This window comes from Schistocerca cancellata, chromosome 4 (genome assembly GCF_023864275.1).
Source record: "Schistocerca cancellata isolate TAMUIC-IGC-003103 chromosome 4, iqSchCanc2.1, whole genome shotgun sequence".
Classification (NCBI taxonomy): domain Eukaryota; kingdom Metazoa; phylum Arthropoda; class Insecta; order Orthoptera; family Acrididae; genus Schistocerca; species Schistocerca cancellata.
Window position 1 is genome coordinate 598465295 of NC_064629.1, and position 13691 is coordinate 598478985.

Genomic DNA, 13691 nt, shown 5'->3' on the forward strand with positions numbered 1-13691 from the left:
CTATCACGATTGCGGTTTATCGTATCGCGACATTGCTGCTCGCGTTGGTCTAGATACAATGACTGTTAGCAGAATAAGGAATCGGTGGGTTCAGGAGGGTAATACAGTACATCTTATCTGCAGTGCTGTAACGGTTCGTGCAGCCACGTCCCGATCACTGAGTCAACAGATGGGAATGTTTGCAAGACAACAACCATCTGCACGAACAGTTCAACGACATTTGCAGCAGCTTGGACTATCAGCTTGGAGACCATGGCTGCGGTTACCCTTGACGCTGCATCACAGACATGAGTGCCTGGCATGGTGTACTCAACGAAGAGCCTGGGTGCACGAATGGCAAAACGTCATTTTTTCGGATGAATCCAGGTTCTGTTTACAGCATCATGATGGTTGCATCCATGTTTGGCAACATCGCAGTGAATGCACATTGGAAGCGTGTATTCGTCATCGCAATACTGGCGTAACACCCGGCGTGATGGTATGGGGTGCCATTTGGTTACACGTCTCGGTCACCTCTTGTTCACATTGACGGCACTTTGAACAGTGGAGGTTACACTTCAGATGTGTTACGACCCGTGGCTCTACCCTTCATTCGATCCCTGCGAAACCCTACATTTCAGCAGGATAATGCACAACCGCATGTTGCAGGTCCTGTACGGGCCTTTCTGGATACAGAACATGTTCGACTGCTGCCCTGGCCAGCACATTCTCCAGATCTCTCACCATTTGAAAACGTTTGGTCAATGGTGGGCAAGCAACTGGCTTGTCACAATACACCAGTCACTACTCTTGATGAACTGTGGTATCGTGTTGAAGCTGCATGGGCAGCTGTAACTGTACACACCATCCAAGCTCTGTTTGACTCAATGCCCAGGCTATCAAGGCCATTATTACAGCCAGGGGTGGTTGTTCTGGGTACTGATTTCTCAGGATCTACGCACCCAAATTGCATGAAAATGTAATCACATGTCAGTTCTAGTATAATATATTTGTCCAATGAATACCCATTTATCATCTGCATTTCTTCTTGGTGTAGCAATGTTAATGGCCAGTAGTGTAGTTGTTCATACATTTGTATAGTCCCCTGTTTTTAGCAATTACTGTTCCAGGAATTATCTTCACAATTTCATCTTGGGTGTAAGTTATCTCATCCCTTTCTTTTTGCCATCTGAAGAAACTGGGAACCTTCGACTCATCCATGACAGCAACTCTTATGGTGTTGTGATAAACTTCTGTTACTTCTCCGCTGTAGTGAACACCACGGTAATTAACTATCACCCAGTGGTTGATAGATAGGTCCAACAAATCCACTGTACTTGTGTCAGCTTCAAAAGTAACATAATCTCGAGGAAGATGATTTGTTTTACGCTGTGTGGCCTGTCCTTTTGATTTCAGTATGAAATGATGAAATCCAGGGATTGGTAGAACATCCATCCAAGGATATTCTTTTTCAGTTTTTTTGTTGATAAATTGTTCATCAACGTAGAAGATCTTTGTATTAGTTACAATTTTTGTAGCAAGATCAGCAAAGTCTTTTGCACTCTGGGCAGCTGGGACATTTTCTCCTTGGCTCATTATATTCTCATGAACAAGTTGTTTGACATTCCCCGTATTCCATCAACAATCCTCTTGCAAAATACACTCCTGGAAATGGAAAAAAGAACACATTGACACCGGTGTGTCAGACCCACCATACTTGCTCCAGACACTGCGAGAGGGCTGTACAAGCAATGATCACACGCACGGCACAGTGGACACACCAGGAACCGCGGTGTTGGCCGTCGAATGGCGCTAGCTGCGCAGCATTTGTGCACCGCCGCCGTCAGTGTCAGCCAGTTTGCCGTGGCATACGGAGCTCCATCGCAGTCTTTAACACTGGTAGCATGCCGCGACAGCATGGACGTGAACCGTATGTGCAGTTGACGGACTTTGAGTGTGGGCGTATAGTGGGCATGCGGGAGGCCGGGTGGACGTACCGCTGAATTGCTCAACATGTGGGGCGTGAGGTCTCCACAGTACATCGATGTTGTCGCCAGTGGTCGGCGGAAGGTGCACGTGCCCGTCGACCTGGGACCGGACCGCAGCGACGCACGGATGCACGCCAAGACCGTAGGATCCTACGCAGTGCCGTAGGGGACCGCACCGCCACTTCCCAGCAAATCAGGGACACTGTTGCTCCTGGGGTATCGGCGAGGACCATTCGCAACCGTCTCCATGAAGCTGGGCTACGGTCCCGCACACCGTTAGGCCGTCTTCCGCTCATGCCCCAACATCGTGCAGCCCGCCTCCAGTGGTGTCGCGACAGGCGTGAATGGAGGGACGAATGGAGACGTGTCGTCTTCAGCGATGAGAGTCGCTTCTGCCTTGGTGCCAATGATGGTCGTATGCGTGTTTGGCGCCATGCAGGTGAGCGCCACAATCAGGACTGCATACGACCGAGGCACACAGGGCCAACACCCGGCATCATGGTGTGGGGAGCGATCTCCTACACTGGCCGTACACCACTGGTGATCGTCGAGGGGACACTGAATAGTGCACGGTACATCCAAACTGTCATCGAACCCATCGTTCTACCATTCCTAGACCGGCAAGGGAACTTGCTGTTGCAACAGGACAATGCACGTCCGCATGTATCCCGTGCCACCCAACGTGCTCTAGAAGGTGTAAGTCAACTACCCTGGCCAGCAAGATCTCCGGATCTGTCCCCCATTGAGCATGTTTGGGACTGGATGAAGCGTCGTCTCACGCGGTCTGCACGTCCAGCACGAACGCTGGTCCAACTGAGGCGACAGGTGGAAATGGCATGGCAAGCCGTTCCACAGGACTACATCCAGCATCTCTACGATCGTCTCCATGGGAGAATAGCAGCCTGCATTGCTGCGAAAGGTGGATATACACTGTACTAGTGCCGACATTGTGCATGCTCTGTTGCCTGTGTCTATGTGCCTGTGGTTCTGTCAGTGTGATCATGTGATGTATCTGACCCCAGGAATGTGTCAATAAAGTTTCCCCTTCCTGGGACAATGAATTCACGGTGTTCTTATTTCAATTTCCAGGAGTGTACATCCATGAAAAATTTCTGCCATATTTCTGGGAGAATAAGTATAAAACTTTGGCCATGTATCTGTTTTTAAATTCAGGGGCAGGTTCAACACTCCATATTACTTCTTCACTGTTTAGTTGCTCTGTATTGAAAATATTACAATTAAAAAAAACAATGAAAGTAAAAATTGCATTTTCGTCCTTATTCTTAGTGTTGGAACAAATAAGAAATGTTCCACATTTTCCTTTAAAGAATAAGGCTGCTGTGAATAACAGAACACTTTCTATAGACCAAAGTGCAGTCATAATTTCATTCTAGCATTCACATGAGAAAGACATGGCAAAATCTATCTGCAAAATACAGGTACCACTGGTTTCTAGTTTTACTATTCTCAAACACTGCAGACTGCATTTATTTGAGATTTACATGGGCTTTAAAGCTTGGCAAGTCTTGTAGTGTGGCTTCAAATAGGTCTCCAACCTGACCTCCTTTAGTAGAAAGTTGTAGTCCTTGATCTGAGTTTTCCCAACATTTGCTAATAACGTCATCATTGCTGTTTTGTGGCACCAGCAAAAATTTGCCGTTACAGCAGGCTTCACAACTATTTTGCCAACAAGCAGAATTGATTAACATATCACACAGTGTTTTCTCACAGAAAGAGTTTGAATAGCTGCATTTTAAGACTTTTAAGTATTCTGCACTTGCTCTGATCAGATGCAGTACTTTTCAGAAGTAAAACATTCTTTGGTAGCAAGCTACAAGATTTTGAGAAACTGATAATGAGGTCTGGGTTTTCTTCTTTAAAAACTAGGAACAATTCTTTCAAGAACAGTGTGTTTTTGTGACTTTTTCTTGATTCCATTCTCGCAAATAGTGATAAAGTCTGTAATTCCTGGGCATTTATATACAATATCTGGCCTGAAGTAGAAATCTCTCACTTTTGAATGGCTGACTTTGGATTTTGTGGTGTGCGTACTGTAAGACCTTTGGTACACACGCCATCAGATTATTTGACTTGTCGCTCTAACGAAGTAGGCGAGTGTCAGCAATATGTCTCGTGGTCTTATCGTGGCGTGTTTATCTTCTGCCGTTAGGTCAGACGATAGAAATGCCACTTGCACGCTTTGAGTAGCAGGATGACAGTGACCAACTTTAAACAGAACTTGATTAATTTTCACACACATTTATTAAAATAGTAACAAGCATAAACCATACGTAACCTGATTCTGGATGATATTTACAATTGATAATCTGAAGTTCCTTTGGTCTTGGTACGTTAATCTTATTCTCACATATATCTCTGATACTTGACAAAAGTGTCTATACATTTATCTTCATGGCTATGTACAGGAATATGGTAATCTTCTTAGGTGCAGACTGAAACTTGACTATAGACTGGTACAGACAGGTGCAGATAAATGCAGACTGACTAACCGGAGGTATGTACACTCGTTATAATACCTCGCGCGTTCAGGTACCACTGCGCGAGTGTGATCTGCGAGGAGAAAAGGTTCTACATTAACAGCAATCTCATTGGCTGCGTTACAGATTAATACGCGGATCAGCAGAAGCAGAATTTGGTCCGTCTCTAAGGCAGCGCCATCTCGTAGTGCGGAGACGGACGAGCGCTGCGCCTGTGCTGTTGTGCTTAGCGGGGCGCGCTCTAGTGGGAAAGTTGTGTACGCGCTGACTATGCGGAACTGTGTACACAACAGTTTTTTGTATGAGAATGATGCACTTCTGTGGCTGATAGCGACAAACGAGCACGTTCTGCTAAGCATGTTAAAACTGCCATTTTCTTCCTTGGTAAATTGGGCAATGCTCATGTTGTTGTCCATACGGCCTTTCCCAGTGACTGCAGGCATTGATGTGGACCCACAGAGTCTTATGAGGAGGCAGAGGGAGATCGCTGCTTAAACTTTTTCGCCCCATTTCTTTGACCTCTGCAGTCTCTTCTGATTTCTCTCATGCTTTCAGAGTTTGTCCAGCTCAGTTTCAGTCATGCCTTGCTTCTTTATCTTTCTTAATTGTGAGATCTGGTTGTTTTATTGTTTTGAAAATCTGGTTTTTCATGTTTTAGTCATTTATGCATCTTTTGCATCGAACTTGCACTTCTGTCTTTGACATTGTGTATCCCCAGAAAATGAGAAAATATTGTAGTTTTAATTGATAACACAGTAGATATTGCAGATGTTATTTTCAAGAAAGTGTCAGCTTCTTTAATTTTGAGACTGTCAACTATTCAAAACCTACAAAACAATGATAGACTAAAATAATAATAACAGAAAAAAATTAAATAAGATAACAAATGCATGAACACATATAAAGATCTGTACAAAAAAGGACAACATAAAAAAATACAGTTGTGTAACATTTAGGACACACATTAATACCTAACATGACCTATAATAGAAATGTGGTACAAATCATTAAAAATTATGAGAGTTTTAGAACATAAAACTAGAGCTTATAAAATAAGTGAAATTATTGAAGGATATGCCCAAGAGGCAAAAACTATGTTCTTTTCCGTCATGTGTGTGACAAAGGAATTCTTAACTACTTAAAGGATAATTACTATTCATAATTATAAAAATCATTGAATTGAATATTGTAAATGTCTCATCAAGTACTTGCTTTCCAAAAAGTATGCAGTACAAATTTCTAAAGATCCAAAATTGATCAGGTTTTGCTTGCTTCAGAAAAATCTAGTTAGCAGTCTTGCTTCAGTACTATTAAATCAAAACTGTAAATTTCACCAAAAAAAAAATTATTCAGTATGTTGAATTTAAATTTTAAAGACACAGTATTAGCACTTGGACTGCTCCTATATTTCAAGAGGGATTGCTCGTCACTGTAGGTATGACTGCCACGTGTTGCCAGGCTGTATGGAGGGGTCCGCCGCTCGTGGTCTCGCGGCAGCGTTCTCGCTTCCCGAGCACGGGGTCCCGGGTTCGATTCCCGGCGGGGTCAGGGATTTTCACCTGCCTCGAGATGACTGGGTGTTTGTGTTGTCCGCATCATTTCATCATCATCCAGGAAAGTGGCGAAATTGGACTGAGCAAAGGTTGGGAAATTGTACGGGCGCTGATAACCACGCAGTTGAGCGCCCCACAAACCAAACATCATCATCATCATCATCATCATCTGTATGGAGGGGAATTCTTGGTATGGAATGAGTGGCAGTTATCAAAGTGGAGCTGTTGCTGGTGGTTGGTAGGTCTGATATGGACTGAGGTATTGATGTAGCCATCTTTGAGGTGGCAGACAACATAGAGGAAGGCGGCTTGTTGGTTTGAGGAGGACCAGGTAAAGCGAATGGGGAAGAAGGTGTAGGGGTTTTGAAGGACTGTGGATAGGCTGTCTTCACCCTCAATCCAGATCACGAAGATGTCATCAATGCATGTGAACCAGGTGAGGGGTTCAGGATTCTGGGTGATTAACTAGGTTTCCTTCAGGTGGCCCATGAATAGGTTGGCATAGGATGGTGCCCTGTGGGTGCCCATTGCCATAACATGGATTTGTTTGTAGGTGATGTCTTCAAGACTCCAACCACTTCATCCACTGACTCTCGACAGTTCCTGTCCCTTTACCATAAGGTACACTACTTATCACTATTGATGCCATCACCCTTTACACTAACATCCCTAATGCCAATAGCCTTCCCACTACATTACCTTTCCCAATGCTTGGCAGATTCCAAACCTACAACATTCTTCTGGGTCACCATGACCAACTATATTCTCAGCCACAATTACTTTACCTTTGAAGCTATATCTGCAAACAAATCCATGGTATGGCAAGGAGCACTTGGATGGCACCATCCTACACCAACTTCTTCATGGGGCATCTAGATTGCTAAACCCCTCACCTGGTTCAGATTCATCGATGACATCTGCATGATCTGGATCGAGAGAGAGGACACCCTATCCACATTCCTCCAGAACCTCTACATCTTCTCTCCCATTCGCTTCACCTGGTCCTCCTCAACCCAACAAGACACCTTCCTCACTCCACCTCAGAGATGGCTACATCAGTACCTCTGTCCATATCAAATCTATCAACCACCAGTAATACCTCCACTTCAATACCTGCCACCCATTACGTACCAAGAAGTCCTTTCCTTACAGCCTATGGGGAATATATGCCCCAGGAAGCCTGGGATATCTTTCATGTAGAAAAAAACCTGCGAATTTTTTAAAATTACAAGAATTTTTGATTGTTTTTGTTTTTAGATAAATTTTTGTAATTGTGACTGGTAAGTATTAATATTCAAACAAAGAATATTACAGTAATCCACTTCTGCAGCAATAAAACATAAACTAGAGAATAAAACTTTAGTTGCAAAGAATGCCATTTGCACCAACAAAACACAGTGCACACACAAGCATCTGCCAACAGCAAAATGTGTCAGAGGCTTTTGGATGAAGGCCATGCAGTACTAAGTAACAAACTACTTTCGATGAGCATGACACCACAACTGTTTACATTTCTAAAGGACCCCACACATGAGCTACAGATCGTAGCGCTCCTTTGCGTGGGCAACTGATTGTTTCGTAGATTGCTCATGTGTGATGCTCACTGATTGCTGGTTGCCTGGAAATCTGAGGCACTCTGAAGGATCACCACGCAGTATGGCTGCCTGGCTGGTTAGCAGCAGTGTGTGGCAATATGGCTGTGACTCATTTCTCTGTTTATGAAGCTTGGTTGTGTAGGTTTTTTTTCCCCACAGATGTTGAGTTAGAAATTTACATTAGAATTTTAAGTTACCCAGGACCACAAACTTCTCTGTGAAGTGGAAGCCAAAGTTGCCATTTATATTAAGAAGTAATACAAAATATGCACTTTGATCTTGCGTGATTAGCATTTGGAAGCTTGTGTTATAGAAGTAGAATTTATGGGAAGTTCATAGTAATAGTTGTGATGTAATGGGCTCCCTCTTATGATTTTGAGTTATTTATGAAGTAATTATATACATTATTAATGTTTTAACTTCTAAACAAATCTATTATACAGTTGTACTCAAATCCTGTGTAATTTCATATAACATAACTCTCCTTCATACACTTTATAACTTCCTGCATGAACTTCTGCAAAGTTTCAGGCTCATCTGTAACTTGGCTGAGTTACTAGAGTCATTTTTGTGAAGATCACTTTTTCGGAGACCGAAAAGTCACAAAGAAATCTTTTAAGTTTGGCCTGCCACTGTTCCTAATTGAAAAGAACTAGTCCCTTTTTACTGGGTGTAGTGGTACAATTTTTGTGCTCAATACATAAATGATGCAAGTAAATTTCAGCCATGCTTTTGGGATAATCTCAGTTCAAAGTGGGCAACAAATCATGTCACAACAAATTTGCCATGTAGTTCAACAAGGTACAAGTAGTGAGGAAAGGGCACTGCGGACCTGGTCTTTTGCCAAACTATTGTCTGTTTGGCTGTTTGATATTCCATGAATTAGGGCCTAGCTTGTGTGTTTGATTACTGTGCTACCATCCTGTAAATTTTCTAAACAATGTGAACGTACCAGATTATACCCATGTTAAAAGTCATGTGTCTCAAAATGGGCACCTACCGCATTTAATTCTATTAGAAACACTTATTTCCATTTTGGTGTCTCTATGCATAAGGTGCAAAAATTTCACCTAAACTATGAAGATTTTTTTTTGTAATTCAAGAAAAATCCTTGCATTGGTCCATGGTGCCTATGCCACTACCAATCTCAGTGGCTGGTAACCCCATTGCCAAGTGGCCACACCCAATAGCAAGACAAGGTCAGCCACGGGTAAGTTTCTATACTGCAGGTTCCCAAGCCTGAATGTGGCTATCTGACAGATTCACAAGTCTGAATGTGCATATCTAGCAGGTTTCCAAGCCTTATTTGGGTCTCTTTGTGGATCTCAAGCCATAATGCAGAATTCTTCAGTTGTTGAATGCTTTAAATTTGTTGCTGATATCCAAAACTATTGCTTCTGGCAGACTGTATTGCCACCTCATCATTGATGCAGCTGGAATTGAAATGGCTGCAATTATCTGTTGTTATGGAATCCTGGATATGTCTCTTCTAGCAGGCCAATGAAATGATTGAGAAGTTCCATGGGGATGCATGAAATTAATCAAGGCATCTTTTTCTTCATATGAAACTTTACAGATATTTCCTATCCACTATTTTCCATCGTAAATACAAGCAACATACTGGCCGGGTTGTAGTTCAGTAATGGCAGCATGTTTAGAAGTTACTTTTGCATTTCGGTCAACATTTTCTATAAAGGACAATGTATCATTTGATACTCTATGAATCTGAAGTTGCTTTTCATCAATTGGCACAAAATGGTGATTCTCTGTTGTACCAGAAACTGTACATATGTCCTCAAAATGCTTTCCTTGCTCAATTTTTGTATCTTCAATAATTTCGTTTTTGATATAAATAAAATTCAGGGCCATGCACATTTTATTTGCAGTATTGAAACAGATCAGTTGGTGTTAAGATTTGGTTTTCAATTTGACACTAAAGGCTTGCTCTTGCTGCTAAACTCTTAACTGTACCCCCAGTTCCATCACATGGTGATATCCCATGGCATGTCCCGAAAAACTTCCACTCTGCAGTAATGCCAAAATCTTTTTGATGATGGCAAAGATTTAGGAAATTCTTGAGATTTTTGTACTGGGCTGCAGAACAGTCACTAAAATAATGGATCTGCTTAATTTCTGTGAAAGTGCACTTCAGGGACTTGATCAAGTAAGTTAAAAACACGTGCACTGCAACAGTATCATGTTGGAGGCAATCACTGATTGTGCAGTAGCTGATGTGTTTCAGTTCTTCATTATCATTGTAGTAAATGACAATTGGGCGTAATGTAGCTTGATTAGTTTTCCAATAAAATCCTTGAACTGCATCTTGGGACAATAAAGGAATAATTTTCAGCAAAATCCATTAATGTAATCAATTATCCTGGTTTGAGACCTTTAGTCAGTTGCAAATGCTTGCTCTGATGGTTTGCGATATAGTGGTGAGTAGAAAGGTCCAAAAGTTTTGTAATTAATTCTTCAGTGACTTCATTTTTCTGGTTTCAAATGTACTTCTGTCAGTGTGAATCTGTTGTTTAAATTGAATTGGATTGTCATTGTCAGGATCAATATTTGCAAAAACACTTTCCAAATATTCCTTTAGAGCATCTGTTCCTTGACATACTTCACAGTGATGAAGCACCCACTCCTTTTCCAAATTACAGAAAATTTTGCTCAGTAAAATTATTATCTTTTATTGGATTTTGTGCCAACATTAGTTTCACATTCTGATGCATCATGCAGACACAGACTGAATGTGAGCCAGTTACACCTACAGTCACACACCACTTTGGCCTTAATTCACAAAATTTGGAAAATCCAATATCCATGTTTTTGAACCTTTTCTTTATCTGTTCAAACAGTAATACAGCCCTTTTTACTTGGACAAATCCAGCTAAATTCTTCATCATAAAGATACTCAGTGACTTGCCTGCACAGCCTGAGAAAGTGTTTTTCCACAGTTACCTTAGGAATGTGCCAGTATTCCTTGTTCAGCTTTTAACTTTCTAGCCTTTCTTACCATTCTTTCTGGAGCCCAAAATTCTTCCATAGTCTTTTTGATAGGCCGGCTTTGTGAAACTAAGCTCAAAATTGGAATTGTCTCTTTATGATTTGGTATGTGTAATTTTTGTTTCAATTCTTGGATCAGCTGGTCGTAATCGAAACAAGTCAAGCATTGCTCCAGGTCACAGGGATCAAATCCTCCAACTGCTGCAATATTCCTAATAATTGCACCTTCAACTTTATGTATTTTTTGCTTTGCATAGCCTTTTGTATCCCTTAATTTGTTTGAATTATAATGGTGATATTACAACAGCTGTTAGGCTTGCAATCAAATTGTGAGAAACATTAGTCTCATCATCTTCATCTGATTGAGGTGTAACTTCCGTTTGTGAATATTCATTGTATCAAAATCTTTTGTACAGGATGGGCACATTTTTTAGCCTGGTTTAATATCGGATGTGGTTATCCTTTTTAGCTGGTCAGTTGTTTTCACGTTGATTGAATGCAAACTTTTTCATTCAGTATGGTTTTTCTTACCAAAAGGGTTGCAGCATGGTCTTTGCAAAAATTCAAACCTTTGTGGGAGTAAAGCTTCATGATGGAAGCATAGGCCATCCTGACTTCACCCCTGCTCCCAACCCCTTGCCTCATGGGTCACATCGCTGTAATAGACTTAGATGCAAGACCTGTCCCATACATCATCCCATGACCACCACCACCACCACCACCACCACCACCACCATCTACTCCAGCCCAGTCACAGTCATCACCTATTCCATCAGAGGCAGGGCTGCCTGTGAAAGACGTCATGTGATTTACAAGCTAAGATGCAATCACTTTGCTGCATTCTACATGGGCATTACAAGTTGCCCAACACATTATTTTTCACTTCAATGCTGCTTCGCAGCCTGTGCCACCTGGAGCCTGGATCCTTCCTACCAACACCAGCTTTTCTGAATTGTGCAGCTAGGAACTCTCCCTGCAATATATCCTGTGCTCCTGTAATACTCCTGGCCTCAACCTTCGGAAGTCACTTTCCTCTTCCCCTTCCCTGTCCCCATTCCAGCGCTACACAGCCATCTATTCCACCAACGCACCCACAGTCTTTTCGCTTCTCTCCTTTTCCGCTCCCTTTCCTCTGCTCCCCCCCCCCCCCCCCCTGCCTAACCTCCAGACTACACCTAGCTGCCGTACCCTCTCCCTACCTCATCCATGTGTGCTCAACAAGCAGCACTTTACATCCTCCACTCCTAACTTGGTATCCCTCCCCCTCCCCATGCCAGTCTCCTCGTTACCCCCCACCACACAGACTGCTTCTCCCATAGTGCACAGTTGCTCGCAGGCCATGTGTGTTTGAATTATGTTTGCATAAATCTCTCTCTCTCTCTCTCTCTCTCTCTCTCTCTCTCTCTGTGTGTGTGTGTGTGTGTGTGTGTGTGTGTGTGTGTGTGTGTGTGTGTGTGTGTGCACTCCAGATGGAAGGCCTTTTGGCCGAAAGCTTACTTGTTTAGCAGTCTCTTTGTTGTGCTTGTCTGTTACTCAACATGTCCACTATATGGTGACTAGCAGTCTACCCTTTCCATAATATTGCAGATCTGAGTTGTGTATTTATAGTGATCATGCTGTCAGTTTGTGATGTTAACATCATTGTTTTCTGTATTTTCAGGTTGATTGACACAGAAATTCCATCCATTCGGAGGTCTGTCAAAAAGTTGTTTACACCTGATATCAAGGCAGCTATTGATAATACTACAGCTGGTGATACGCTCCGAAACAAGCTTAAACAGATATGAGAGATGGAGAGAGATGAACAGTGATTATATTTAAACATTGTATCTGTAGATTGCATCTGTACTGTAGAAAGATACTACCATGTATTAAGATATCATTTACTCATCATCTCTGTTGCTCGAGGAAAATAAACTTTTTCATTTCCACAACAGGAAGCATTATCTTTGTTGTATCATTGTGCATTAGTGGAATAGCACATTTAAATTCATTATCTTTACAAGTTAATTTAAATGAACAGCAATTGTTAGATTTTTCAGAAAACCTAAGACTGGAAAAACAGTGAAAAAAATTGAAACTGGTTTTAGAGAAAGTGTATTGTATGAGTGATGTTTGGAAAATTAAGTCATATAATGTTAAAAGACAATTGCAAGTTACTTAGCCTTGAAACTGGTAACCCTTTACTTTCTTTACAGTGGACTCATAATAGACACCAGTGCTGTGATTCTTGGTTGTCAAATCAGTTCATTCTAAAACCTACATCTGTTGTGTAAATTGTGTGAGCTTTAGTTTTGACACGTAAAAGTTTTCCAGACAGATACTCAAAAGTGTGAGTTTTATAAACCTCTGAAAGTAAAAATTTAAATTAATAATGGAATACAAAGACTTAAGTACAGAGACACATTTTATGCAGAGAAAACATGTTAAATGTTACATACTTCACACATGATATTTAGCTTATCAACAATACCAGGAAAAAGTAATAGAAACTGGACTGCATTAACAGAAGTGACATTGACAACCAGGCAAAAAAAGAAACACACACACGCACACACTTTTTAAATCACAAATAACATTGAATACCAAATTCTCATTCAATGATGAGGGCGTAATAGATGGAAACAAGATGAAGATAAAAGAGTGAAAAGGCAGACACACTCACTGGGAGAAATGAATGTGGAGGCAGCAGCCTATGCTATGTGGTTTCCTCCTGTGAAACTCTCGAAATACTCTCACCGGGAGGAAGACTATACACTGCCTCACAAGAAAAAAAAAAATGAAGTGTCGGATGTCGATGTAACTTTGTACATGTACAGACTATGTAAATGATAAAAGTTGCAATTCTCTGTGACAGGTAGAACAGCCACCAGAGTGCATTAGTGTAGTTTGTGTTTAAAATGTTATCAGGCCTGGGAGGGTATAAAAGGCAGTGAACAGCATCAGATGTTGAGTGAGCACTGTGAAGGATATGGAGATACTGTCTGTTCATGTGGGATTACGTTCTCAACACCTGATGGAGTTTGAAAGGGGACTCATTGTGGGTGCACATTTTCCAGCTGGTTAAATCGTGCA

At 41.7% G+C, this 13691-nt stretch overlaps 1 protein-coding gene across 10 annotated transcripts in view; it reads left to right on the top strand.

Moving 5' to 3' along the window:
* The window catches only part of LOC126183678 (pumilio homolog 3-like), a 205136-nt gene extending 192586 nt beyond the window's left edge, over positions 1 to 12550 (top strand). For all 10 annotated transcript variants that reach the window (XM_049925845.1, XM_049925847.1, XM_049925849.1 and 7 more), the window contains one exon: positions 12277 to 12550. In XM_049925845.1, coding sequence (XP_049781802.1) covers positions 12277 to 12403 — 127 coding nt within the window. In that variant the 3' untranslated portion in view covers positions 12404 to 12550. The remainder of the gene's footprint in view (positions 1 to 12276) is intronic.
* The last annotated feature ends 1141 nt before the right edge of the window (positions 12551 to 13691 follow it).